The 27,592-nt window shown below is 36.8% G+C and overlaps 1 protein-coding gene across 3 annotated transcripts; it reads left to right on the forward strand.

Moving 5' to 3' along the window:
- Window positions 1–1,989: 1,989 nt before the first annotated feature.
- UBA3 (ubiquitin like modifier activating enzyme 3) lies at window positions 1,990–27,377 on the forward strand. 3 transcript variants are annotated; one of them, XM_008520050.2, is made up of 18 exons: window positions 1,990–2,126; window positions 5,075–5,116; window positions 6,972–7,092; window positions 8,430–8,510; window positions 12,193–12,275; window positions 14,870–14,950; window positions 18,792–18,835; window positions 19,187–19,251; window positions 19,586–19,741; window positions 20,564–20,666; window positions 20,805–20,918; window positions 24,572–24,625; window positions 25,141–25,177; window positions 25,263–25,344; window positions 25,809–25,909; window positions 26,033–26,096; window positions 26,195–26,249; window positions 26,585–27,377. In XM_008520050.2, the coding sequence occupies exons 3-18, from the start codon at window positions 6,973–6,975 to the stop codon at window positions 26,671–26,673; spliced, it is 1,329 nt and encodes a 442-aa protein (XP_008518272.1). In that variant the 5' UTR covers window positions 1,990–2,126; window positions 5,075–5,116; window position 6,972; the 3' UTR covers window positions 26,674–27,377. The 3 variants fall into 3 exon arrangements, with proteins under 3 accessions (XP_008518272.1, XP_070432955.1, XP_070432954.1); XM_070576853.1 differs by lacking the exon at window positions 1,990–2,126 and adding an exon at window positions 4,402–4,888; XM_070576854.1 differs by lacking the exons at window positions 1,990–2,126; window positions 5,075–5,116 and adding an exon at window positions 4,389–4,888.
- Window positions 27,378–27,592: the final 215 nt, after the last annotated feature.

A 27,592-nucleotide genomic window follows, 5' to 3' on the forward strand; every position in this document is an offset into this window, starting at 1 on the left:
TTCTGGACTTCAGGGAGATTTTTTGCAGCTGTTCAGATGCCAGTCTAAGTGAAATGGAATGGAAGGCAACTATAGTGTTACTGGAGGATGAGCTGGTTTTGAAAACTAAGTAGTTACTAACCCCTGCACATCTGAATGCAATTCTCCTGTTTTCTCTGCTTCACCATGAGTCACTATGAGTGAAATCAGATTGGCAAAATAGGAAAGCAGGACGGGTAGAACGGAAGGGCTGATTTATTCTTTCACTTCTCTTCCTGTTCTCCATCTCTATTCTCCCCAGGGTAAAATTATTGAACTACTGTGCCATTCTGATAAAGTGGGCACTCTCGTTACTTTAGCCCTGGGCTGGGATGTTTACATTCGAAAGGAAACAATGGTCTGCAGGGAACTAATTGTTCTGCACCCCGTATTTTCTGGGCAGAAACACGGATTCTACTCCAAAAGGGCTTTCTCAGTTTTATCCTAATATTTGGGGACAACTTTCACTAAGGGAGCACAGTATGTTAATAGGTAATGTGATAGTTTTGTATCTCAGCCCAAAGAACTGTCAAGAGATGTATTAGTTGTAAATTCTCTTCTAAGGGTTCCAAAAGGATCATCTTTTTTTCAGTTAAGGGGCTGGTTGGTACAGTAAACCTCCCTGTATCTCAAATGCAAGAGAAAAAAGTATTTTGACTCACTGCATAGTGTGGTAGGCAGAATTCCACAATGCTAGTGTCTAAGACAACAGTCTCTAAATCTGTAAGTGGTGCTGTTTTTAAAAAACTGAATTTACTCTCCTCATACCAATTTTCAAAAAATTGGAAAGCAATAAAACATTCCTAATACTGGGGCCGACCCAGTGGCATAGTGGTTAAGTTTGTGGGCTCTGCTTTGGTGGCCCAGGGTTCACTGGTTTGGATCCCGGGCAGGGACTTAGCACTGCTTGTTAAGCCATGCTGAGGTGGCTTCCCACATAGAAGAAGTGGAAGGACCCACAACTGGGATATACAACTACGTCCCAGGGCTTTGGGGAGAAAAAAAGAAAAAAAGAGGAGGATTGGCAACAGATGTTAGCTCAGAGCCAATCTTCCTCACCAAGAAAAAAAGCATACCTAAAAATAAAAAAATATACCTAATGCAAAGTCTAGAAGACATAATTTGACTTTCCTGATGATTCAGAAGGCAGTTCAGGAACTTACAATGACTCTAAGGAATTACTCCTGCCACTGGTGTTCAGGAAAGTTGGGTGACTGAATTGAATCGGTGCTAAGACACAGCCTAGATGATGCTTTTTGAATAAGGTTTAAAATGTGAAAATGTTCCTAACCTCTCACATTTTCTTGATTCCAGAAAAATGGGAAGGTTTAAAGTCAGAGAGAGCAAAATTAAAGTCCTAGCTCCTTCATTAAAAATGCAGGGAACTTTGGAGAAATTACTTAATCTCCTCTAGTCTCAGTTTTTTCACGTGTAAAGTGGGTGTAATAAGAACATTTGCCACACAGGTGAAGACAAAAAAGTGGATGGGAAGTGCTTAGTGTATAGTAATTGCTCACAGTTAGATATTATTGTTATTGTTATTAATAATAGTACGGGCCATGATTCATCTGTATGGTATTAATAGTGCTTTAACCTGATTTGTTTTTTATGCTTTTATAATGAACATGCACTGATTTTTCTCTATCTTGTTGCAATTTTATTTTTGTGGTTGTATCTGGATAGACTTGCTAGGGGAAAAAAGGTTGAAAAGTTTCAGAATGATGCTAACAGATATTTTGAATCTTTTCAAGGCTCTATGAAAGCATTGTGGGAGACAAAAAAAGGTGAGAAGAATGCAGCCTTGCTCTGCCTTCAAGGATCTTGTGATGCAGTGGAAATACTAACTTAAATACAAGACAGCAAGAGGAGAGCTAGATAGAGGACGTGCCAGGCCTTGGTGCTGAGTTACAGGAAGTCAGAGGGTGTAGAAGAATTCCCTGGGGCTTAAGAATTTCAAGAAGCAGCACCCTGGGCAAGCTGAGTAAATCATCTCGGTCAAGACCAGCGGAGGAGCCCCAGTAGGACCCCACACCTGTTGGAGAGATCAACGAGCATTAGGAGCTGTGACCAAGAACTTTTACCTTCCATTTGCTCAGTACTGCATGATCGTAAGTTGTCAAGTGCGTGTTAGTAATAATATGATTCCTCGTTGGTCATAGGCAATTGATATCCAGTAAACATTTGTTCAGTGTATTTTTATTTATTTGTTTAAACCTCCAAAGAGGTTTAAACAAATAAATGAAAAAGCCAGACAGAGCTGTTATTTAGCATGATCCCCTTCTTCTTCTCTCCCAAAATATTAGGCGTGCTTCTCTCTCCAGTTGTATTACAGGAGACTTTTTTTTCACTACACATTTCTACTTTTGTCGAAAAATCATTTTAAATAAAAATGAACACATATGGAATCCTTACTTTATTTCAGTCACCGTTTGAAATGCTATTAATAGCAGCTCTTTGTCACTTTTCATGGTGGGGGGAGGAAGGGCGGGGCAGCGACAACTCAATGTAGAGGCCTTCCTGAGGCTCTTATATCCAGATTTGTGCTTCTAGATAGGACTACCCTGAATATTTATCCGTCTGTACATAAACCATGGTGGATAGTCTAATAGTTTATGATATGTTCCATTTGAAATGAAATAAACCTGTTGCAGGTTTCCCTTGCACGTCTCTGTTACTTTCATTACTGGCAAGGGCAGGTGGCTATTTCTAATGGGTCAGTCTGAGCCAGTGGGAGAGCCTGGTGTCATCTATCAAAATACCACTACAGTGAGTCAGGTTGTTAGTGCCAAGGCACGCAGATGAAGGGCCAGATGCCATTGCAGACCTCTTCATGGGCCAGCCGCATCCCACCCCTGTGCCTCAGTTTCCTCCCTGTAAAATGGGTAGGTTTGGACTAGGTGATCTCCAAGTTGCCTGTTGATTTTTACCATCTGAGGGGGCTGAGGTGCTTGCTGACAATAATCAAAAAGTCTCCTGAAAGTAGCACTGCTGGGGGCCCACAGGAGCCTGTTTTGAAAAGCTAGGGTTTAACCGCAGGGGTTTCCATCTGTGGAGCAGTTGGGGCAAGAAAAAGTGGTTCTGGGTTGATGTTGAGACATGTGACCTGTGAATGAGGCTGGTGTATCTCCTACTCTGGACAGTGGACTGTGATCCCCCACTTACTGCCTGGCACTGATTTTCAGCTCAATGAATGCCATTGAATTGAACCCGACTAGGGGATAATAAAGGACAAAGAGGATATTAAATATCATAATTTATTAACAGCAGCTACATTTAGTGAGTACTCATCAGGCTTTATGTACCCCGTTTCAGTGGTTCTTAAGCTTTATTTTGCACAGAATCATACAGGGCTTTGCAGAAGATTGAGGGTGGGGCCTGAAAATTTGCCTTTGTAACAAAGTTCCCAAATGAGGCTAAACTAGGTGATCAGGGACTATATTTTGAGAATCACTGTGGATTTCATTTAACTCTCAAACAATTTTACAAGGTGAATATTACTATCCTCAGTTTACAAATGAAGACATAGAAGCGCCCAAGGTCTCATAGTTAATAAGTGGAGAGTTAAGAACTGAAACTTTTTTTCTGACTCTAAATATCATTCTTGTACCACTCTAAGAAGGAAATATCTCTCTCTATATATTTTGAACATGATTATTTTTCTGTATCCAGCCATCCAGACACACACACACACACACATCTATGTATCTATCTATCTCCCTATTTCTGATTCTAGGAGAAAATAGTCCAAAATTTTATCACCATTTATCTTTAGGTGATGAGATTATGAGTTTCTAACTTTAATTTTTGTGCTTTTTTTCTTTATACTTTTCTTCTATTTATCTAAATATACACTTTTTCCCAGAAAAAATGTTTTTTCAATTTAGTTCCATTTCCGCTTAATTTCTTAACTGACAGAATGATGTGATGACACAAATATTAATATTGATAATCACAAAGAAAGAAAATTTCTCCATCCCACCCCCATAAACTGACTTAGATAAATTTTATTCTTAAAGTGCATACCTTTATGCAAAGATGTTGGAACCATACTGAAAAGTTGAAAGTGAAAATTCCCCCAATGCTTTGCCTCAGAGGGAAGCTCTGGAATGTTAGGGTAGCTGTTCCAAGGAGTTTTTTAATAGAATATAGGATTTTATATAATTATTAAATATAAATTGTATAAACATATAATGTATTACGTCTATATTTTCACGCAGTATAACAATATTATACACTGGATAAAACTTAATTAAATGTAGTTAATCAAGATTGTAATTAATACACACGCAAAGACGTCAGGCCCATGACAGCCTCAGAGCAGCCAGCCGGCGGCCCCGGCGGCCCCGCCCCTCCCCGCGGGCCCCGGCCCTCCCCGCCGGCCCCGCCCCTCCCTGCGGGCCTCCGCCCTCGCCCGCCCTCCTGCTGGCCCTAGCCTATCCTCTCCGCCCCGCCCGGCCCCAATCCCTCCTCCCCGCAGGCCCCGCCCCTCCTCGCCGGCCTCGGCCCTCGCCCGCCCTCCTGCTGGCCAGGCTTCCTCCCATCGGAGCCCGCCGCCCCGCCTTGCCGGCCCTAGCCTATCCTCTCCGCCCCGCCCGGCCCCAATCCCTCCTCCCCGCAGGCCCCGCCCCTCCTCGCCGGCCTCCGCCCTCGCCCGCCCTCCTGCTGGCCCGGCTTCCTCCCATCGGAGCCCGCCGCCCCGCCTTGCCGGCCCTAGCCTATCCTCTCCGCCCCGCCCGGCCCTAACCCCTCCTCCCCGCAGACCCCGCCCCCTCCTCCCCGCCCAGCCCGCCGGCCCCGCCCCCCTCCGCCCGGCCCGCCGCGGGGACACCTGGGAAGAGGCGGAGAACAATATGGCGGATGGCGAGGAGCCGTAAGTACTCGGGCTCTGCAAGCGCGCCCGGCTGGGCTGGGTTGTGAGAGAGCGCGGCGGTGGGCGGTCGCCGCCGCCAGCCGGGGGTCCCCCCACCCCCCGCCCCGTCCCCTCGCCCCCCATCCCCTCGCGGCGCCCAATGTGTAGCGTGATGTTGACCCTTCTTTTATTCTCTCTTTCTTTTAGGGAGAAGAAAAGAAGGAGAATAGAGGAGCTGCTGGCTGAGAAGTTAGTGCTGCTGGGAGGCCGGGGCCCTCTCCGGGGACCCCCGCCTCCCCCCACCCCAGGCCTGGGGGACCAGCCGCAGCGGGCCCGGGGGGCTGGGAGGGGGGCACCCGGAGCGCAGGCCGCGCCGCCTCATCCCCTGACCCCCGTCCCGCAGCCCAGGGCCCCGGCGGGCCGCTCCCGGGCTCTGTCTCGGGCGGGCGCCGGGCTCGGGTGCACCGCAGCAGGTCCCGCAGGGCCCGCCGGAGTGCTTGACCGAAAGGTCTCGCCGAAGGACCCTTGCATCCCCTCTTCCTCCATCCCAAATTGTCAGAGCCGTGACCTTGTGGAAAGGGAATCTTGCTCAAACACGTGAAACGGACAATAGGCCGCTTTTGGCCCTTCGTAAAAGCTGAGACAGTAGTAATTAATTGCAAACTTTTTATGAGAACTTTCTGCATCAGGTATTGCCCTAAGCACTGCAATCATTTTTGCAGAATAATTGGCTCAAAGCAGAGGGTTAACCCCAAAGAGCTTATTTTCCCCATTTATTACACACACTATTTCTTATCAGATGCTTATTTTGTGCTGGTGAGACAGATTTAAACAGTGTTTTCCAAGCTGGCCGGCACCACATCCTTTTTCCTCCTCCCTAAATGGGAGGGGAAGAAAGTACTCTTGCAGTGGGTGTGGTGAGGTAGTAATTTCTGTGCCAATTCTTGGTAGCCGAGCTTTAAAGCCTTTAGGTATGTCCCTCAAAAAGTTAAATTTCAGTTTCAAGAGAACTAGAATGACAGGCTTAATTTCACGTTCCTCTCTATCTTTCATTTCCGCTTCTGCTTAAAGTGACAGTTGAAGTTCAAATGCTTACTATATGCCAGGTATTGCACTAAGGCCTCTGCGTGGATTATCTCCTTATCCTCATTCTGACCTTAAGAAATAGCTACAGACAACGTACAGATGGGGTTTATGGCCGTTAAGTAATCTGCTCAAGGTCACAGTGCTATTAACTGTGGATCCAAACCCAGTTGTGCATCAAAACCTATGGTCTTCATTGCTAGGCAATACTTCTTGATCTCTTTTTGTCAAAATTGGATATTACTGATATATTTGAAGGTAGAAATTGTGGGGTTATAGGAAATTTGAAAATTAAAAATAATCACAACCAAACATGAATCTTGCATGGAGTAGAAAATACATGTATTTTGTTAGAGGAGTCCCTCTTCTATGTGCTAAAAGATTTCTAGATGGCAATGCCTTTTTTGGCAAAGTTGTAACCTGAAACTTATTTTGTGTTTAGTGGCAAGCCAAACCACCTCATAGTATTAAGAGATTCTCTTGAAAATTGGGACCTCTCTTTCCAGAGAAAAATGTGTGAGAGTTCCTCTCATCAAAAATGATCTTTAACTCACACCTTTCAAACTTGGAAAGGACATGTGCGTTGTATTAGATGTGAAGCATCACAATTCTGAACGTGGAGGGTTTCCTTTTTTTTTCTTGGAACTGACATTTCCTGGCCCAAGTGTATTGAAGGAACAGATTGGACAAGTTTACAGTGATCTTTGGTAAATTCCGAATGTAGAAAAGCCCCTTTCTTACCCATTAACCAATATCCCAAGTTTGATCTTGGGTTGCTTTAGGAACCCAAAAACAGGTGAACTGATTTATTTCATCGAACAAGTGCAATTCTTAACTTTAAATAAACTATATGATAGCTAAGGAAAAAAATTAAAAGCATGAGCATAACCGCATTGAATAACTCCCTTTTTATTTGATCAGGTCTGGTGTGGTTACCTTTTCATTTGGGGAAACCATAATAGTTGTAGGTGTGGCTTTTTCATACTGATCTTTGCAGCTGAATTTACTGTGTTCTGTGCAGAATGGCTGTTGATGGTGGGTGTGGGGACACTGGAGACTGGGAAGGTCGCTGGAACCATGTAAAGAAGTTCCTCGAGCGATCTGGACCCTTCACACACCCTGATTTCGAACCGAGCACTGAAGTGAGAAACATTTATTTTTAAATAACTCCTCTAGTAGTTTTATGTTTCAAAAATAATAAAATGCTTCCTTTTTAATTTGCTCTTATAATAAAATACTAATACATTTGTATAAGTTATATTGAAATACTACATTGAATATTTGCAGCTGATTTTATTTGAATGACTAATATTTGAGTCATTATTTTTCACATTTCTCATGTAATATGTTGAAATTTCTCAAGAGTAAAATAACTTGATAACCTCATTTAAAATTATGTTATACTTCACTTAAAATTTCAGTTTAAAATAATTTCTGAGACACCCTCCCCGTTTTAGCCCTGATATGAGAAATTAATTTTGATAGGAATATAGATGTGCTTGTTTAAATTTTAAAATTTAGTTGAAATGAGCATCTTTACTTGGAATTGAATATACTTAATTGCATGTTAAAAATTATGTGACTACGGTATATTAGAGGAATAGAATTTTAGACTGGTAATGTCTGACCTAAAGTAAGTGTGCAATTAGATACAACTTGTTTTTTATTACAAGGTAGAAAAAGGATTCTTTATAATAAATTTTTATGTCCTTTTGTGTTTATACAGAGAGATTGTTTTGAAATAGAAATATTGTGCTATTCCTAAAATTAAGATGCAAATTCTTGGGTTTGACCCAGTGTTTCTCATCTAAATAACTTTTCTCTCCTTTAATCTTGGACAGAATTGACAGTATTGTGCTTTTCTGTGGATAATCCAGCATATTTTCTTGTGATTCTGAATTTTTTTCCCCTGATAATTTAAGATACTTCTGTTAAATGATTGTTTCAAATTGTATTTCTGCTGATATGCAATTTTCTAAGAGTTTTATCTATTCTTCCTATCATCTCATGTTGTGTAAGTTTCACTCACTGTATTCAAAAGCAACTATTATTCTTAGTTTCTTTTTTAAGACCATTAAACACCTTGTGCACTGCTCGATCCTCTCTTAAGATTTTTACACTTTTTTATTTTTAGGAAGTCAGTTAAATAACTGAATTTGATGCTTTCCATCCCCTTTCAAAGTTAAAAAAACAAAAGATAACGCTTAAGTAGGCATAGTTTTCTTGTTAGAAATAGCCGTTTAATAAAAGTCAATTTAAGAACATTAAAATTGAAACTCTGAAATCACTAGGGTTATAGAATTTCTGGTTCTACCTTGTTCATAAATTTAAAATAATTTATTAATTATAAAGTCAACTCTTTATCCTTGATTGCATTTTTCGTGGAAACATCAGAAACTATTTTATGATTTGTTGCTTTATTGATGGTACTTACTGGTTTTTATCATCCAGATTTTAATATGCCTTTCATTCTTTACAGTCTCTCCAATTTTTGTTAGACACATGTAAAGTTCTAGTCATTGGAGCTGGCGGCTTAGGATGTGAGCTCCTGAAAAATCTGGTAATATATATACAAAATATGTATTTTTTTCTTCTTTGTGATAATTAACCTTTTTCCTTTTCTGTCATACCAGGAAATTTGTTTATTATGATTGTTAACCTTTTCTCCTGAGCCTTTGTTAGATAAGTTTAGCGGGTTAAATTCCAGAAGGGGTTTAAAATGATGATGTAACTTTGAAACTTTTTAAACTTAAAGTCCTTAACTATAAAGTCATTCATAGAAATTTTTACTCCTGCTTTCTTCTCTGCTCTTTATCAAACAGATCTTTGTACCTCCTCTTACAGAATGCCCATTAATTTCAGTGAAGTAAATAACAAAACTGGCAACACATATTTTAACTTGTAATTTCAAATAATTTGTTGTTTCTTTTGTTCCTCAAAATAACCCAGTTAGGTGGCTAGGACATCGTCTCATTTTATGTAAGGGGAAGCACTGAGGTTCAGAGATGTTAAATGACTTGCCCAAGTTTTTCTGGGTTATAGTGATGTGCCTGGAATCTAATCCAGGTCACCAATTCTTAATCAAGTTTCTTTTCACTGAACCATTAGGTCATTATATGACCTAATCAGACAGTAATTTTTGATGACCATATGGTAGTAGACCCATAAAATTGGGGAGAGCTAAACCTTTTTCTTCTTTTTTTTCGTCCATTTGTTTTTAATGAATATCATCTTAAGTGAGGGTGTTATTTAGTGAAGCTGTTTCCATATACTGGTTGGAAACACATAATTTGTGACTTAGTTAGTTTAATTGACTTCTGATAACCAAGTAGTTTCTATAAGTCTGTATCAGTTTATTTAACAAAAATGGATAGGAGAAGAATTGATTTGTATGCCAGCCTTCTCACTGGTGTGTGGAAATGCTAAAGTAGACTCCTTAGAAAATGAGGCAGGTAAGAGAGTCAGATAAAGGACCTAAAAAGTCAGCCATGGGACTAAAGTTTAAATATAAACAGACACATTAATTTTGCTAGTAAACACTAATGTCACCCCTAGTGAAACTGCAAAAGTTGAATATGCTTCATGCTGTTTAGTGGGTGGCACTTCTTTGGGGATTATAGGGTATGGTCCTTGTCCTTAGTGTATTTGAAGTTTCATTGGGAAGACAAGTCTCACACAAAATAAGTAGCAGTATGTATGGTATACTCTATACTCTTTGATGGGTTATCAAAATGACAATACCTTATTAAACATAAATACTCTTGCACTGTGAAAACCAAAGAGTTCTAGAAGGGAAGGATTCATGGAGGATGGTTAGTGGTTTGGGTAGGCATTGTATGTGCAAATTCCCTAATGCTTAACTTTTTCCATTTTGAAGCTGTTATTGGCAAATGTGATATAGACTAATTTTAAATGTAAAGTAATTGGAGATTAGATCAGAGGAGTAGTCATCAACCAACTTTAGGAGTGGCCTTGTTATTTATTTATTGGATTATAATAACCTCTTAGACAAAAGAAAAAAGCTAAGAGTTTTCAATTTTACCACTTGTTATTTCAGACATAAGTACATAAGAGATATACATGTTTTTTAAATTGGTTTTAAGCCCCACAAAGGCTCATTGTAAAAAAAAGAATATGACATTAATATTATTGAATTATATGGATATAATATAATTACATTGAGCAAATATTTGTTGAATCTCCTCCCCCATATGCCAGGCACCATTTTAGATGCTAAACATACAGCATTGAACAATACAGACAGGTGTTTGTGTTTGTGGGGCTCACATTTTAGTGAAAGGAAAAGGACAAGTAAAATACATCATATGTCATATGGGAATAAATGCTATGGAGAAAGGAAGGATGGAAGATAGGTAGCCTGGTGGGAAGGGAAAGAGTTTACAGAAAGTTGCTGTTTGAACAAAGAGGTGAGCAAGAACATTCTAGGCAGACGGAACAGCAGGTGCACAAGCTTTGAGGTGGGAGCATGACTGTTCAGTTCCAGGACAGCAAGGAAATCATTATAGCTAAAGCAGAAGTGGGTAAGGGGAAACGTTTTCTGAGAGGATATCAGAGAGGTAATGGGAGATGGAGGGGCTTGGAGTGAATGTTACAAAAGGCTTTAGAGGCTAGTGTAAAAACTTTGCCTTTTATTTCAAGTCAGGACGTCGCTGGAGAGATTTAAGCAGATGAGTTGACTTGATCTGATTTTTAACCTGGATCATCATGGTAGCTGATGTATTGAGAAGAGACTAAAGGAGGAACAGAGGAGGAAGCTGAGAAGCTAGTTAGAAGGTTGTTGCAGTTGTCTGGGCAAGAGATGACAGTGACTTGGAACAGGGTGGTAGCATTGGAGGTGGGGAGAGGTGGTCAGATTCTGGATCTGTTTTGAAGATGGAGTCAACAGGATTTGCTAATGGATTGGTTGTGGGACATTAGAAAAAGAAAGGAGTCAAGGATGACACAGCAAGGTTTTTGCCCTGAGCAACTGGAAAGATGGAGTTAGTGTTCACTGAAATGAGGGAGACTGAGAAAAGAACAGATTTGGGGGTGTTGGTGAGCGAGGATGATGGACTTTGGTTTCTGAAACTGTTAAGTTTGAGATGTCTGTTAGATGATGCCTTATCTCACAGGATTGTGTAAGGTCACCAGAACTAAGCACAGAGGCACTCTATATTCTGGCCAGTAAAGTAGGAGGGGAAACTCCTGAGTGTGGTGAACTGGAAACCAATTTTAAAGAAGTGTTCAGATTGTCCTGAGTATGGAGACGAAGTGAAGAATGTGTTCTAAGAAGGAGGAAATGATCCACACCCTACCAAATACTTCAGTTGGGTGAGGTCAGAGAGACTGAGAATTGGTCACTGGAGGTAGCAACATGAAGGTCACTGGTGACCTTGACAAGTGCAGTTTTCAGTGGAGTTTGTTTAGAACGAAAACTTGTTTAGTGTAGGTGCAAGAGAGGAATTTGAGAAAGCAAGTATGGACAACTCGTTTTAGCGTCTCTTGCTAGAAAAGAGGAGCAGAAAAATGGAGAAATTATTGGCAAGTGATTTAATTTGATCACTTTTAAGTAAACTGACCAAGACCAGAAAAGCATGATTAATTATTGAGGCTTATTTTTTTCAGTCTTTTGGTTCCGCTGGTAAATTTGAGTAGTGGTTGTATTGTTAGAATGTATGGCATTATCACGGAAACACAACAGTGTGTTGCTTTTCTCTGGCTTTTTTGATTGCCTGTTCTTGACTCAGTACTTTTAAGATACTCCCCTTTTGCATGTGCAGTCTACATATGTATGTTTATAAGTGTATCTTATAATAGTTATTTCTGAATTTTGACATACTTAATGTTATATAAACTAAAATAAAACTTGTAGAAATTGCTTTTAACATATTCTGAAAAAGAATAGCAAATATAGTTAATTAGTAAGACTAGTAAAATTAAAATATCTAGCAGCAACAGCAAAGCAACAAAATTTATAGATGTGTTTATGGCATTATAGAACAACTGTAGAAATACTGAAATGTTCTCTTTTGGTTAAAGACTATTTAAAACTGAGTAGTTACATGTTTTTTACTTTTACGAGAACTTTGAATTTTACATATCTTGTAAGACTCTTTAATGATTGAATATGATTATGCAGAATTTATTATTGAGAATTTGTAGATTTAGGACTACATTGAGAACAAATCTTAAAGTTTCAAATGTGAGGAAACTTCTTAATTGGATTTTTTTTATTCCCACAGGCATTGTCTGGTTTTAGACAGATTCATGTTATAGACATGGACACTATAGATGTTTCCAATCTAAATAGGCAGTTTTTATTTAGGTAAGTTTTAATATCTTAGTTTAAAATCCTGATAATCATTTGAATTTGAGTAAATTGCAGTTTAATAATTTTTAAAAACTACTGAGAGGATAACACTAATTTTATTAAAAAAATAACTACCACTCCCATTTCAGGTAAAATTTTGAGCATTCTGGTGGAAGTAGTTTTGTAAGCAATTATGCTTTTGGTTTTTTAAAGAAATTTCCAAAAGGCTTATGTGGTTTTGGAGTGATTGTGCCCTGAAGACGTGGAGTGCAGCTCTCTTCCTCCTGTAATAAGAGAATAGTAGCTGGAATATCAGGCCCTAGTGAGATACATTGGTGGCGACCTATGAGCCATGGTTTGAATGGTGACTCTGAGGCAACGAAGTTGTAAAAGAGTTTGAACTTTTTATAGACAGGGAAGGAAAATGGAGAGTTAAGAATTAAGGCGGGGAGGGAAACCCAAGAGCAATTGAAATGGAACAAAGAGGGATAATTACCTTAAACATACATGAAATACAGAAAGCATCTAGGAATGGTTTGTTGGAACTGACTTTAAAAACTGGAAGTAGGCCATATATATTGCAGATGAGAAGAGAGGTTCATGAGTGAATTTTAGTATGTAGCATTTAGAAGTTTGAGTGGCTTAGATAGAAGTGTCTGTTTGTTAGTCAAAGAGTTATAGCTGTGGAGCAATAAGGACTTTTTTTCCTCTCTCTCTTAGTGATTAGAGTACTGACAGAAAGTGCTCAAATAATCCTAGGTATGCAGCATAAGGTTAGGTTAGCAGAAAAGATCAAATTAAATTTTGTATAGGTGTAAAACCTCTATTTTATCCTTGTGGAAGATCTTAAAGAGATTGAAGGATGGGTTAAACTAAATTAAGTTAATGAAGTGTTGTAATTGCAGTGTGAACTCTGCCTTTAACTTTTAAACTTTAGTTGTTTGTTTATTTTTTAACCCTTGAAATTTCTCTATAGGAAAGTTTGTGGGCACTTTCCAGTCTGACAATCTTAGTGTATGGAAGCTCTGAAAAAGACACCATTGAATTGTTTGGTTATTGATAATAGGCCACGCCCTTTAATTTGCTGCTAAAATAATGATTGAAGATCATAGTGATTATTTAAGTTTGTTGAATGCTTAAGATGTATTAAGCATTTCTAGGCTCTTTATCTATATCATCTCATTTAATCTCAGAGCAACCCTCAGGGTAGGTACTTGTTTTCAAGGTTAAGTAATTAGGTCAAGGTGTCCTGCATAGATGATGTGTGTGAAAGGCCATTTTATTCAAAGTGCAGTTTTTTGGAGGAACAGTCTGACCCCTAATCCTGGAATGGTAAATTAGCAGTCCCCACAGAAACCATCTAGGAGTTCTTTTATTTGGGATCTACTGGGATAGCATATAATCCTCATTTTAAAAGAGTCTTGAAAGTCTGCTTCATTCCCTTTACATACCTAAAGACTTCTGTCCAGAGTAGGTGAAAGTGATACTGAAATCAAATTCCTTGACTTATGCTAGAGTCTTTTCTATTGAAACTTAAGACAAAGTCAGAATAAAACTCTTAGCAGCAGTTTTGAATCAAAAAAGCACGCTGCTTTATTGGAGAGAAGAAAATTCACATGTTAAAGTATTTTTCTTTAAAATTCCAATTTTAAATAAAGTAAATTTTCTGCTAAACACATTGATTTTTTATTTTCATTTATTTTGAAGTGCTTACTCTGTGCTTACATATGGAAGAATACAAACCGATAAGAATACGGTCACTTTCTTCCAGGTGTTCATAGTCTAGTGCGTATGATAGACCTATGTATCTAACCAAAAATATGTTGTGAGAAGGTAGTAATGAAGCACATACTATGTATACACTAGGGAGTGATTTATTTCTGTGAGGAGAATGAGGAAATAATGGGAAAGAAAATACCATGTGTACTGAGATTATAAGAGAGAATTCATGTCCTTTCCTACCTACAGCTATGGTTATTATCCACGAGTGACTTTTTGAGGCCTTGCATTTTTAGCTTCTTGAAAATATTGGTAATATTTGCGATTTTAGATAATGCCTTTGGAATTATTCCTTCTTCAACAACATGGTGTTATAGCTTCTTAGGGGACACAAAATTTACTACTTAATCAGCACACATGGGAAGAAGGGGGAAAATGAAGGTTCTTGCATCCCCAGAATGAACCTTGTGTCTATTTCAGCCAAGACCTGCACAGTAATACCCTAAGGTTCTGGGGTTCAGGGCAGATACTTGGGATGCTCTGGGTCTGGGGTAATTTTTTACTTTGGGAAATGCCACAGTGAGAAATAGCCAGGAAACATGCCGTTATTATGCTTTACCTAACAACAACAAAAAAGCACTGTTGATATTTTCACTTAGGAAATTCTTAATTAGACTTGTCAATACTCGTAAATACTTAATTTTGAACATCAGCCAAGGGTTGACATTTAGTGTTGAATGACTATTCATCAAAACTACTTAAATAAACATATTCCTTCCAAACATCCTCTAAATAAACTCACCATGGATATTTTAATGTTTTAAAGTAAATTATGTAGATCATCTAGATTTATATCATGAATGATAATTTAAATATAATTTTTCCTGTAGGCCTAAAGATGTTGGAAGACCTAAGGCTGAAGTTGCTGCAGAATTTCTAAATGACAGAGTTCCTAATTGCAATGTAGTTCCGTATCCTTTTGACAAAAAAATTACTTAACTTCCTAAAGCTTTTGTTTTTTTTCTTTAAGAGAGATGTTTAGCATAGAGAATACAGATAAGCAAAAAGAAAAAAAGCAGCAGCAGTAAGCTTATTACTGAGATATCTGCTGATAACATTTTGCTTTATATCCTGCCAATCTTCTTTAAGCTTATATAATTTTTTTGCCCTAATTTTTAAATTAAGCTTATGTAGCCAGTGCCATCATTTATTTTGTATTATTGCTCTTAATTTCAGTTTTAATTGCATATCTCCTTTACTAGACTAGAAGTTCATAGGCTGGATCCAGTTAATCTTTGTGTCTCTCTACAGTAGCAGACAGAGAAAATAGTCAATGTATTTTATCCAAATGGAAGATGGGTCAGAGTAAATTTATTTTTATAAGAAACATATTTTGAAAAAGGAGTATTCACAGTGTTGATTCCCATACCTTTAGATCTGGAGAACTTTTAGTATTTTATAGAAATTCAGGAGATGGGATTTGCTATGTAGGAAATCCCACGGAATACAAAATCAGCATACAAAAATCAGTTGTATTTCTCTCTACTAGGAGTGAACATATAGAAACTGAAGTTTGAGATACAGTGCTATTTACATCCACTCAAAAATAGAAATACTTAGGTGTGAGTCTAACAAAATAAATACTTGTATGCTGAATACTGCAAAATACTGATGAAAGAAATCAAAGAAGATCTAAATAAATGGAAGGATATTCTGTGTTCAAGAATTGGATGATTCAGTGTAGTAAAGATGTCACTTCTTCCCAAAGTTGTGTATAAGTTTAACACAATTTCTATCAAAATCCTTGCAAAATTTTTTGTTGATAGAGACAGGATTCTTCTAGAATTTATGTAGAAAGGCAAAGGAACACCTAAAACAATTCTGAAAAAGAATAATTTCATGACTTATTATATAGTGACAATAATCAAGACTGTGGTGTTGGCAGAGAGATAGATCAGTAGAACAGAATAGAGAAACCAGAAATACCTGCATGTAAGTATGACCAATTGATATTTGACAAAGCTGCAAAACAATTCAATGGAGGAAGGATAATCTCTTTAACAAATTGTGGTGGACTCAGTGGATATCGGTTGGCAAAAAAAATGAATCTCAACCTAAAACCTCAAAATTAGAAAAGTTAACTCAAAATGGATCATAAGTTTAAGTATAAAATGTAAAACTGTAGATAAAATGTAAAACTAGATTAAAGATAACAGGAGAAGATCTTTGGGATCTTGGGCTTGGTGAATAGTCCTTTGAGCACATCAAAAGCGTGTTCCAGAAAAGAAAAAAGTCATAAATTGAACTTCTCCAAAATTAAAGAATTTTGTTCTGTGAAGGCCCTTTTAAGAGAATGAAAGGACAAGCTACAGACTGGAAAATGCTTATGAAGCAGGTATCTGACAAAGGACTCATATCTAGAATATATAAAGAATGCTAAATAGTAAAAGAACAATGCAATTAGAAAATGGACAGTATGAAGGGCCATTTCACTAAAAAAGATAGCAAAAAAGCACATGAAAAGATGTTCAGCATCACTGTAAGAAATTCAAATTGTGAGCACAATGACATTATTACTACACACCTATCAGAATAGCTAGAATAAAAAATAGTAACAGTATCAAATGCTGGCAAAGATACAGACAAACTGGGTCACTCATACAATGCTGGTGGGAAAAGGAAAATGGCATAGCCATCTGGAAAACAGTTTGGCTGTGTTTTAAAAATATGAACATATACTTTCCGTACAACTCAGCAGTTTCATTCTTGGACGTTTATTCCAGAAAAACAAATACGTACGTCTACATAAAAACTTGTTCTCAAATGTTTATAGCAACTCTGTTTGCAGTAGCCAAAAAATTGGAAACAACCAAAATATTCATCCATAGGTAAATTCTTAAAAGTGTGGTACAGTCGTACCATGGAATAATACTGAGCAATAAAAAGGAACTAACTAGTGAAATGTGCCACAACTTGAGTGGATATCAAGGGCATTATGCTGAATGAAAAATGCCAATCTCAAAAGGTCATATATTGTATGCTTTTGATTTATATAACATTGTTCAAAGGGCAAAATTATAGAGATGGAGAACAAATTGATGATTGCTTGGGATTGGGCCTTGGGGATCGGGGGCAGAATAGGTCTCACTACAGAGGGGTAACGGGGCAGAGCTTCATGGTGATGGAATAGTTGTGTATCTTTATTGTGTTGAAGTGACAGAATGATACACACCCTGTACCAATGTCATTTTCACGGCTTTGAGATTGTACTGTAGTTACGAGATATAACCACTGGGGGAAACTGGGTGAAAGACAAATGGGACCTCTGTATATCTGCAACTTCCTGTGAATCTTTATTATTTTAAAATAAAAAGTTTAAAAATACAAATACAGGCCCTTATAGGGTGAAAGGAAAAAAAGCAAAAAGAAGTATGCATACTCTGTCTATCCCCATTATTTAGATCTGGGAAACTGGGTATTTTAAAGAAACCCAGGAGATGGGATTTCTTGGTCTGCTTCCTGGGTCCCCATTGCTGTTGCTCCAATGTTTGCTTTGGTTCTCTTGACCTCGCTGTCCTAGCTCCAGCTTATGCCTCCTGTTTGCCTAGCATTCAAAACAAAGAGAGGTCTGACTGGGTGAGGGCTAGAACTGGATTTATTTTTCATAGTTTTATTTGTAGGCCAGAATGAAAAATCTAGGGCAAGCATATACTGACCCTCTTTTCTCCATTTTGCTTTTTAAAAATATATAATGGATTGTAATTTTTGAGAAGTATAGTTTATTTATTATTAAGCATAAAATTGCTCCATTAGAAAAATTGAAAAAATTTTTTTGCACATGTGATGTTAAAATGTTTAAGTGCTGGGGGCTGGCCGGGTGGCTCAGTGGTTAAGTTCGCACGTTCTGCTTTGGCGGCCTGGGGTTCACCGTTTCGGATCCTGGATGTGGACCTACGCACCACTTGTCAAGCCATGCTGTGGCAAGCGTCCTACGTATAAAAAAGTAGAGGAAGATGGGCATGGATGTTAGCTCAGGTCCAGTCTTCCTCAGCAAAAAGAGAAGGATTGGCGGCAGATGTTAGCTCAGGGCTAATCTTCCTCAAAAAAAAAAAAAAAAAAAAAGGTTAAGTGTTATGATTGCACACCCACAACCAGTTATGAAGGGGGTTCCCTTTGCAGCGTCCAGGCAGGGGAAGACTGTTGATAGGGTTTGGTTGGGTAAAAAGAGAGACTTGGAAAACTGACTTAAATGAGAGAGGAAGAAAGGACTCATCCCCCCAGCCAAAAATACTTATTAGCACCTGCTGAAGCTATTGGACATACCTGTTTTTTTAATGGAATATATTTGACATATAACGTTATATAAATTTAAGGGACACAACTGTCTTAATTCGTACAGTAACTCTTAAAATCACCCAGCTAAATGGGAACTCTAATGTGCTTGTTCCCTTGAGTAAACAAATGTTTATTGTCTCCCTGATTGGTGCTGCTGACTGAGGACACACATTCTGCTTTCTCAGGGCTTATGGTTTTGTGTAAAAACTGGAGGAGAGGAAGAGTATAAGAGAGACATAAATATAACAAGAGTTCAGGGATGAGAGAAACGAAGTATTTAGGGGAGGAGTGTTTAGACAAGAGGTTTTGTCAGGAAGTAGGATTATGTTCACTTTGTCAGATTCCTTGAATTCCACTGCTTTGAACATTGATGATGTATTTCTTGTGTTAAATATACATTTATAATTTGTTCCTTTATGGTATTGTTAAATTAACTTTACAAAACTTAGCAGCTTAAGTTCCTTTACTTATATTCAGACATTTCAACAAGATTCAGGATTTTAATGATACTTTCTATCGACGTAAGTTATACCTGAAATTAACTTCTCACTAAATTTTTGCTGTTTTTATTTGCTAGCTATCTGAAGATTGCTAGCTATGTGAAGGCTATTCATCTGCTTTCATCTCTTGGTGTTGGCTGTTCAGTAAGGTTGTTGACTGATTGGAAGGAGAATGCCACTGTTTTAATTCTTTGTTGATACTGTTAGCTGCATTTTTATATGCTGTCTTGAGTAAGAATTACTCAAGGATTAGTAGCTTTGTGTGTTTGTATTATAATAAAAAGTGGGATTTTTTGTTGTGTCTTAGAAAGTGAATTATTTTGTGCAACGGCATTTTTAAAAACTAAACTTGGATTTTTTTTTTTCTTGTAGAATTTCATATAATTGTGTGTGGACTGGATTCTATCATAGCCAGAAGATGGATAAATGGCATGCTGGTAAAGACTTTAGTGTTGTTATGGTTCTCTGAAGTTCTTACTGTTGCTCTTAACATACTGAAATTAGAATTGAAAAATTGAAATTTAGAATTGAAAAATTAGAATTTTGAAAAAAGTAAGAGTTTATTTAATTTTAAATTAAGTAGATGTACTTCTTGTTTATTGCCAGTCATCAGTTTTCAGGTGAGGACATAAATTGCTAATATCATGATCTCTTGATTTGATATATTAGTACTCAGTAATGTGATTGATTGGATTAATTACTTGGCAGCATGCTTCTTTTTGTGAATTTTTATCCCCGTCTTCTGTTAAATCCTTCAAATACTTTTCCTAGATATCTCTTCTAAATTATGAAGATGGTGCATTAGATCCAAGCTCCATTGTCCCTTTGATAGATGGGGGGACAGAAGGTTTTAAAGGAAATGCCCGAGTGATTTTGCCGGGAATGACTGCTTGTATTGAATGCACACTGGAACTGTATCCACCACAGGTAATCCAAAAAGCAACTGCATTGTCTGATAGTATCGTAGGGTGGAATTAGAGTTGAATTATTAAGTCTAGTCAATATTTAGGATTTTTAATTAGGGGTAACCATATTTTAGAAATCTTGCTAAGAAGGAAGATGATAAAATATGAAATTCTCTATTTGAGGAAAGGTGCAGACTGAATATCATAGTTTTGATCCTACTCTGTTTTCATAATTCATTTGTATTTTTTATTTGGAGAGTAGGGGTTAAGGGATCGATTGCAAAGCTATATGTTGGGATAGAGCTATAATCTATTTTCTTTGGTTTGTGCCTGCGGTTGTTTTAGGGAAATAAAGATACCAGGAGTGAGAATGAACTTTTCAAAAATGGGGGTCTTTAGTCTATATACTCACTTTTAAAAAGGCAGTTGGGATTTTGATTTATAAATGTAAATAATTTTATGAGTATTTACTTGCAGTTCAACTCTGAATTTGCTTTTGTTTTGTTTTATTTTATCCCTTCAGATTAAATGTCAGGTAAACATAACAGTGCTCATGTTTGAGAATTTATTCAGCACTTTTCTCATTGTCTCACAAAGCTTACATTTACATACCTTGTAGATGTACAGCAAACCTATTTGTATAGGCAGATCAACCTAAGTGAAGTGACTCAGGTGCTCTCTGTTACTTTTAGAAGCATTATTAATAGTATAAAATGTTTTCTTTCTATAAGCAGAAGGCTGAGATGAACTTTTAGAAACTTACAAATTAGATCTTAACTACAAGTTACATTTAAAAATAATTCATTATTTAAAATCCACTAAAAAAAGCATACTATGGTTTTAGGTTAATTTTCCCATGTGCACCATTGCATCTATGCCCAGGCTACCAGAACACTGTATTGAGTATGTAAGGATATTGCAGTGGCCTAAGGAGCAGCCTTTTGGAGGTAACAAACCTAATTTCATAATTCAGAATTCCATAAGATATATATTTGTCTATATTATTTATTTGGACAGTTACATTAAAAGCAAGTTGATTTATGTTTACATATTTCTGTCCTCCTCTCTTTTTTTTTCCTTAACAGAAGGGGTTCCATTAGATGGAGATGATCCTGATCATATTCAGTGGATTTTCCAAAAATCCCTAGAGAGAGCATCACAATATAATATTAGGGGTGTTACGTATAGACTCACTCAAGGTAAGTTAGTGAATTGTCATGAATTATGATCTTAGGATGATGTGTTTATTAAGGGTTGAGGATGCTTTGGAAGAAATAATTGACAAGTAATTTCAGCTAGTACCATCCATTTGAGGTTCAGTAAAGGTACCATGGAAATAATAGTTTCCAGGTACCCCAAATTTGGTAGGAGGGAGCTGAGTTCAATAGAATCCATACTACTTCTTGGCCAGGAGGAATTTAATAAAATCATTGAATCTTATTTACTTAGGATTGTAAGAGGCCCTGAGTCATCCAAATAGAACCATTCACTTTATTGTTCACTGAAGAGGAGTTTATCACTTCCTGAGACAATATATTTCACATTTGGACAAAAGCGTTAAGACAATTATTCTATATATTGAGCAGCAGTCCCCATCTTTAGTTTGGTCTGAGTATTGTCCCAGGGTACGCCATATATAAATCTAATTCCCTTTTGAGTAATAGCCCTTAACCTATTGAGAAGAGTGATCGCATTCCCTCCAAATCTCTATCACTACCTTCAGCCTTCCTCGTTTCTTTAACCCTTGACATGTTGCATGACTTTAAGTTATCATGTTGGTTTTCTCTGATTGTATTCCAGTTATTCATGTTTCACTTAACTACCTAGGGTAGAATGTAGCATTCTAGGATTGGTCTTATTTTAGGTAATAGACTTCTGATAATTGATGCAGACTTAGAGGAGAGCAGGGTTTTTTGTTGTTTGTTTGCTTGTTGTTTACGTTGATGCTATACCTTTGATTCTTGGAGATTACTGTCCATTGAAATCTGGAAGTTTTCTCCACATATGCAATTGCTGAGCCACATCTCCCTATTATAGATTTGGCAATTTTTTGGAGTTATAGTTTGTTTTTTTAATACCCAAGTACAGACGTATCACGTAATGATGGGGATACATTCTGAGAAACACATCATTAGGCGATTTCATCATTGTTCAAATATAAAGTATACTTATGCAAACCTAGATGATGTGTACTACTCCACTCCTAGGCTACGTAGTACTAATCTTATGGGACCACTGTTGTATATCTATGTTCCATCATGGACTGAAACGTCCTCATGTGGCATGTGACTGTATAGATCCTAACACATTTATTCTTAAATTCAACCTGCTGTTCTCCCTTTATGTATATGTATTCTTTTATGCCTGCCAACTTATCTGTTCTCCCTAGCTTTGTTTCACCTGTTGTTTTGATAATCATATCCTTTATCTCATTTCCAAATAATTAATTAAAAATTTTAGCAAGACTGAACTGGCTGAGAACAGACATCTGAATACAGTTCTGGTCAGGTCCTTTTAGGTTTATCTCATTCTGTTGATCAGACCTTCTTGAGTACTTCATATTTCTTTTTCTTGTTCACAAGAATATCAGGAAAGACCTTTCCAGCTGCTCTAGTGAAGCCTGGATGCACTATCTCCCACATTTCCCTGGATTGCTAAGCTAGTCATCGTAACTAAATGAGGCTAGTCCAGCATGGCTTATCTCAGTAAACAATCGTAATGTTCAATCTTAGTGATCAAAGCTTCCTAATCTAGGTACTCACAGTTCATCCTTTCTAGAATTTTGCCCAAGATCATCACCAGGTTCACCAGAAAGAGCTTTGTGTTCTTTTTGAAAACCTGCCATTTCTCTTCTGTGATTATTTCCTTATATTTACTGATGTTCTAGTAAAGTCTTTTGAAAATTCCATTCTTACACCCTCCTTGTTGCTCCCTGCTCTCCCCCTGTCCTGACCTGCTTTGTGCTCCTGGAACACACCAAACTCATTGCCACTTTGAGCTCTAATACTGCTGATCCTTATGCCTGGAATGCTCTTCCTTGGGTCCTCTCGAGGCTGGCTGCTTATCTCTCAGAATCAATCTGTTTTCCTGATCATTCAACTGAAAATGCTTCTGAGTCATTCACTATTTTACCTTTTTATAATTGCTCAGAACTAATAGTAGCCTCATTTTTTTAATGCAAAGAATATTTCATGCTTACACTCTCATACATCCTTGCTCTGGGGCCTTTGCCTTTGGTGTTTACTCTTCAGAAATGCTCTTTCCCCGGGTCATTGCATGGCTGGGTCTTTCTCATAGTTTAGATTTCAGCTTAAATTATCACCTCCCAGGGGAGGTCTTCCTTAACCATCCAGTCTTATGTACTATCTCCACCACTGTCAACTCTAACACATGTCCTGTTTTACTTTCTTCAGTATCTGAAATTTTCCTATCTATTTACTTGAGTGTTATCTCCACCACTGGAATGAAAGCTCTGTAAGAGCAGATTTTTTTCCCCTGCTATTCTTCAGACCCAGAACATTCTTGGGCGTATAGTGCACATTTGGTAATTATTTGGATTAACAAATGAATTCAGTTTGTCCTGATCAGGAACTGTAAATTCGTTCTTAATATGTAGTTTCGTTCATCCTTCCATACCTTTTAGCAGGGCTTGGTATGTACTTTTCAGTCTGATGATTGAGGGGCTTGACAAGGAGTAGAGGAGCAGAATTGGAAGTGAAGTCCAGCTTTCTTGAGGCGGGGAGGGGGTGGGGAGGTCTTTATCACTTTGGCAGTGCTCTTATCGGTAGCGTCTCTTACCCTCCTCACTGTGACTACCTGTTCCTCCTTTCAGTACATTCTGCTATGCCTGGTTCACTGGAGAGCTTCCAGTTTAACCATCAGGAGGTTGGCTTCTCCCTATTTCCCCTTCTCTGAAATTACACGTAATCATATGGTTGGAATTAACTTTTTAAAACAGCCTTTCCAAACTTATTAACTGTCTTCCTTTCATGTCTTCTTAGATGTTTGCCTTTTTCTGAAGTCTTTGACCTGTCTACACCTAAAGTCTTGGAAGCACTTCTTTCAGTGCTCCCTCACACTCCAAGATAATATGCTACTTTTCTCTGAAGTTTTTGTTTTCTAAAACTAATAATTTAAATATAGTTATAAAATGGATTATTTATGAAAAAAGTGGAGTAGAAATAGACAACTATGTTTAATATTTTGTGTAGTCCAAATATAGAGTGAAACAAAGTTGATGAGGGGCACTTTTTCTGTTTGTTGTAAATTTTGGGAATCGAATGGCTGAAACTATTATATGAGGAAAAATTAGGTGACTCTTATTCTTCATACTTTACTCAAACCTTATTGAGTATAGTATAGTATGCATCAGTTAAGACACGCACTTTGTGGCAGATCTGGGTTTATGTACCGCCCCCATCACTTACTAGGTGTATAGCTGTGGGTGTCATTGAATTTCTCTAACCCTCGTTTTCCTTATCTTTAAAATCAGACTAAGACGACTAACATAAGGATGTTGGGAAAATTCAGTAATATCTTATTTAATCTTCACATTGTGCCTGGAACACAATAAACACTCTGTTAGCTATTATTATTGTATTACTCTCATCTTTATACGAAGCTTAGTGAAGAGTTTACTTTTCTTTGCTGTTGTAACTTGTTGAAGATTCTGAACATGCCACAGAAAGATGGGAATGTGAGAAAAGATTTTTTTCTTGGTTAAACTTAGGTCTGTTTTCTGACTTAAAAGCCTGAAAAATCAAGTTATGGAAAAATTATTTAATCATTGGCTAATTTAAGATACTTATTTTTTAAAAGAAATAACCATATTTCAATCAATATATTTTTTCAGGGGTAGTGAAACGAATCATTCCTGCAGTAGCTTCCACAAATGCAGTCATTGCAGGTGAGGTACAATGGCCAATGCTTGATTTCCTTTTCTTTTCTTTAGTTTTTGATTCAGTATCTAAATTGACATTTCTGTAGCTACTTGTGCTCAGAAAACTGATGTTGTAGGAATTTGAAGTCTTTTTTTGGGTGGGTGGTGTAATTAGGCTGTCCTAAAAAGACCAAATCATTGGACCTTTATATACTTTGTCTTACATTATGTCATTAATAAAGTGCTCTGGAGTTAGGGGACACTTTAGTACCATTTCTTTTTAATCAGTATAACAGGCTGCTAATTAAGAAGAGGAAGAAAAATGTAATGTTGCTCTTTCACTTGGCTTAAACAAAACAAATATAAAATTGTTACTCTCTCAGTTTTTTAAATGTGTGTATATATATTTTTATATATATTTTAATCAGTAGCCTTGTAAATTTATCCATTCTGATTTATAACTGACTTTTTTAAAGAAACTTCTAATTTTAAATGTCTAATTTTCATTGAGTTAAAGCACCTTTATTTTCTCCCCTCTTCAGCTGTGTGTGCCACTGAGGTTTTTAAAATAGCCACAAGGTAATGGGTTTCATTTTTAATATGTATGTAAATCTGTGTTTTGATCTGGCTCAACTGTATAAAAATGAACATTTTTTCATTACAGTGCATATATTCCCCTTAATAATTACTTGGTATTCAATGATGTAGATGGACTGTACACATACACATTTGAAGCAGAGAGAAAGGTTAGTAGTAGTATACTAATAAAAAATTTTTGATCATGCATACTTTGATTTTTTTTAAGGTTATGATAGTTTACAACCTTGTGAAATTTCAGTTGTACATTATTGTTAGTCATGTTGTAGGTACACCCCTTCACCCTTTGTGCCCTTCCCCCACCCCCCATACTTTGATTTTTAAATATTAATTAGTGGTTAGAAATATGAATGAAATTGCTCACACCCTGAGTATTTTCTAACTTCTAGAACCCTATAACTATATATCTTTTGTAATATAGCCTGAAATAAATACTATCTAGCAAAATAATTTAGGAAAAATGGCCTATTCTGAAAAGCAGGCTTTAAAGCATAAACATTTGTTCATAGGAAGTATGCATGTTTATAAAACAACTTGATCTTTGCCTCATTGTTATCAAGAGACTATAACTGGTTCATGTGCCACTGTGCTTTTTTGTGTTTTATATATGTAGGAAAACTGCCCAGCTTGTAGCCAGCTTCCTCAAAATATTCAGTTTTCTCCATCAGCTAAACTGCAGGAAGTTTTGGATTATCTAACCAATAGTGCTTCACTGTAAGTGTTTTGGACTTTTGTTATGTTGTAAAAATAATTTTTGTGATTTTAAAACTTTAAAAACTGGAATTATTTTTTTAAGAAGTAATCTTTGATATATTTTTTAATCATAATTATATTTAGGCAGATGAAATCTCCAGCCATCACAGCCACATTAGAGGGAAAAAATAGAACACTTTACTTACAGGTGATCAGTGTTCGGTTTTTATTTTTTTTCCCACAAAATTATATTAAAAGTTTATTTTCATTTAATATGCTTTACACTAAAATAATTTTGTTTTCTAGTCAGTAACCTCTATTGAAGAACGAACAAGGCCCAATCTCTCCAAGACATTGAAAGGTATTTAAATGAGTATATTTACTAATCAATTTCTTCTTCTTCTTCTTTTTTTTGGTAATAGTAATAAATACTTATTCTGGCTTTACTCTTAATGCCTTTGAATGATGATATCACCATAGTTACTTATATCTTAGAAACAATAATAGAATTAATTACTCTTTTAGTAGAATATTGAGATATCTCTAAGAAATCACATATAATATTACCTTGACTAAAGAGAACTGGATTTTGATATTTGTCTAGGCCATAATACTCTATAGTTTCTATATGTGTGTGTTGTTACCCTTTTTGTTGAGATTTTTTTGCTTGGGTTAATTATACTTTTTCTATTTTAGAATTGGGACTCGTTGATGGGCAAGAACTGGCAGTTGCTGATGTCACCACACCACAGACTGTACTGTTCAAACTTCATTTTACTTCTTAAAATAAATATGCACATAATAGAAAACTCATGGAAATATTATACTTTGTGGATGCTAAGAGGTTTAATTGATGTCATTTTTAGCATTAGTGTTGCTGAAATTTGACTTTTTTTTATATAAATGAGCCACTCTTTTTTAACTTTATAACTTTCCCTTGAAGACAGAATTTTGGGGTTGGTGCTTGTAAGCATTTTCATTAATAATATGGGAAAGGATGCCTGGAGAGAGATGATAAGCAAATGTATTGCTTCTTTTAGAGGAGGTGGCAAACACCCTTTTGTGTGTGAATTTTGTTATTATGGTCAAAGAATGCATTTCTCAGTTTTCATTTGAACACCCACATATACAAAAGATGTCCCTTTAAAGAAAATTAAGTTTTAAATGACATTAAATATTACAACCTGACATCTAGAGCATATTGAACATAGCCTATTTCTTGCTTGATTTAATATTCATTTAATTGTGGCTGTCCAAATGAGTATTAATTATTGCAGAGATTACCTTGTCCATAATAATTTGTAAATGGTGTTATAGCTGAATACCTGTGCATGGAAATGGGAAATATTTTCATGTGTTTACTACAGTGCCATAGAGGCCAATATGCACAACATGAAAGCCAAGACATAGATGTTTAAAAAAATTTAATGTTTAAACAGTTATCACTGATGCTTTTGTGCTATTTATTAATAAAATCATATATTGTCTACTTTTCTCACTGACATTTTTACGAGTATATTAAAGATAGTAAGTTCTGTAGTAATGTAGGAATAGTTTTTAAATGTGTAGCAGAATTACTAATACAAAATTTTTATGGACCCTGAATTAATGCTTTTGACACAGTAAATACTGATTTAATTTAATTTGTTCAACATAATGTAATGAAATGGAATAACTATATTTTTATACTAGGGTCTCTTACAG

The sequence above is a fragment of the Equus przewalskii genome, chromosome 15, assembly GCF_037783145.1.
Source record: "Equus przewalskii isolate Varuska chromosome 15, EquPr2, whole genome shotgun sequence".
In the NCBI taxonomy this organism is placed as follows: Eukaryota; Metazoa; Chordata; class Mammalia; order Perissodactyla; family Equidae; genus Equus; species Equus przewalskii.

Bases quoted from the DNA above. Each gene is read 5' to 3' on its own strand.
- UBA3 (XM_070576853.1), top strand. From the start codon at position 4,869: ATGGCGGATGGCGAGGAGCC. The intron at 4,889-5,074 runs GTAAGTACTCGG...TCTTTCTTTTAG, and splicing joins ATGGCGGATGGCGAGGAGCC to GGAGAAGAAAAGAAGGAGAA. The intron at 20,667-20,804 runs GTAACAAACCTA...TTTCCTTAACAG, and splicing joins TAAGGAGCAGCCTTTTGGAG to AAGGGGTTCCATTAGATGGA.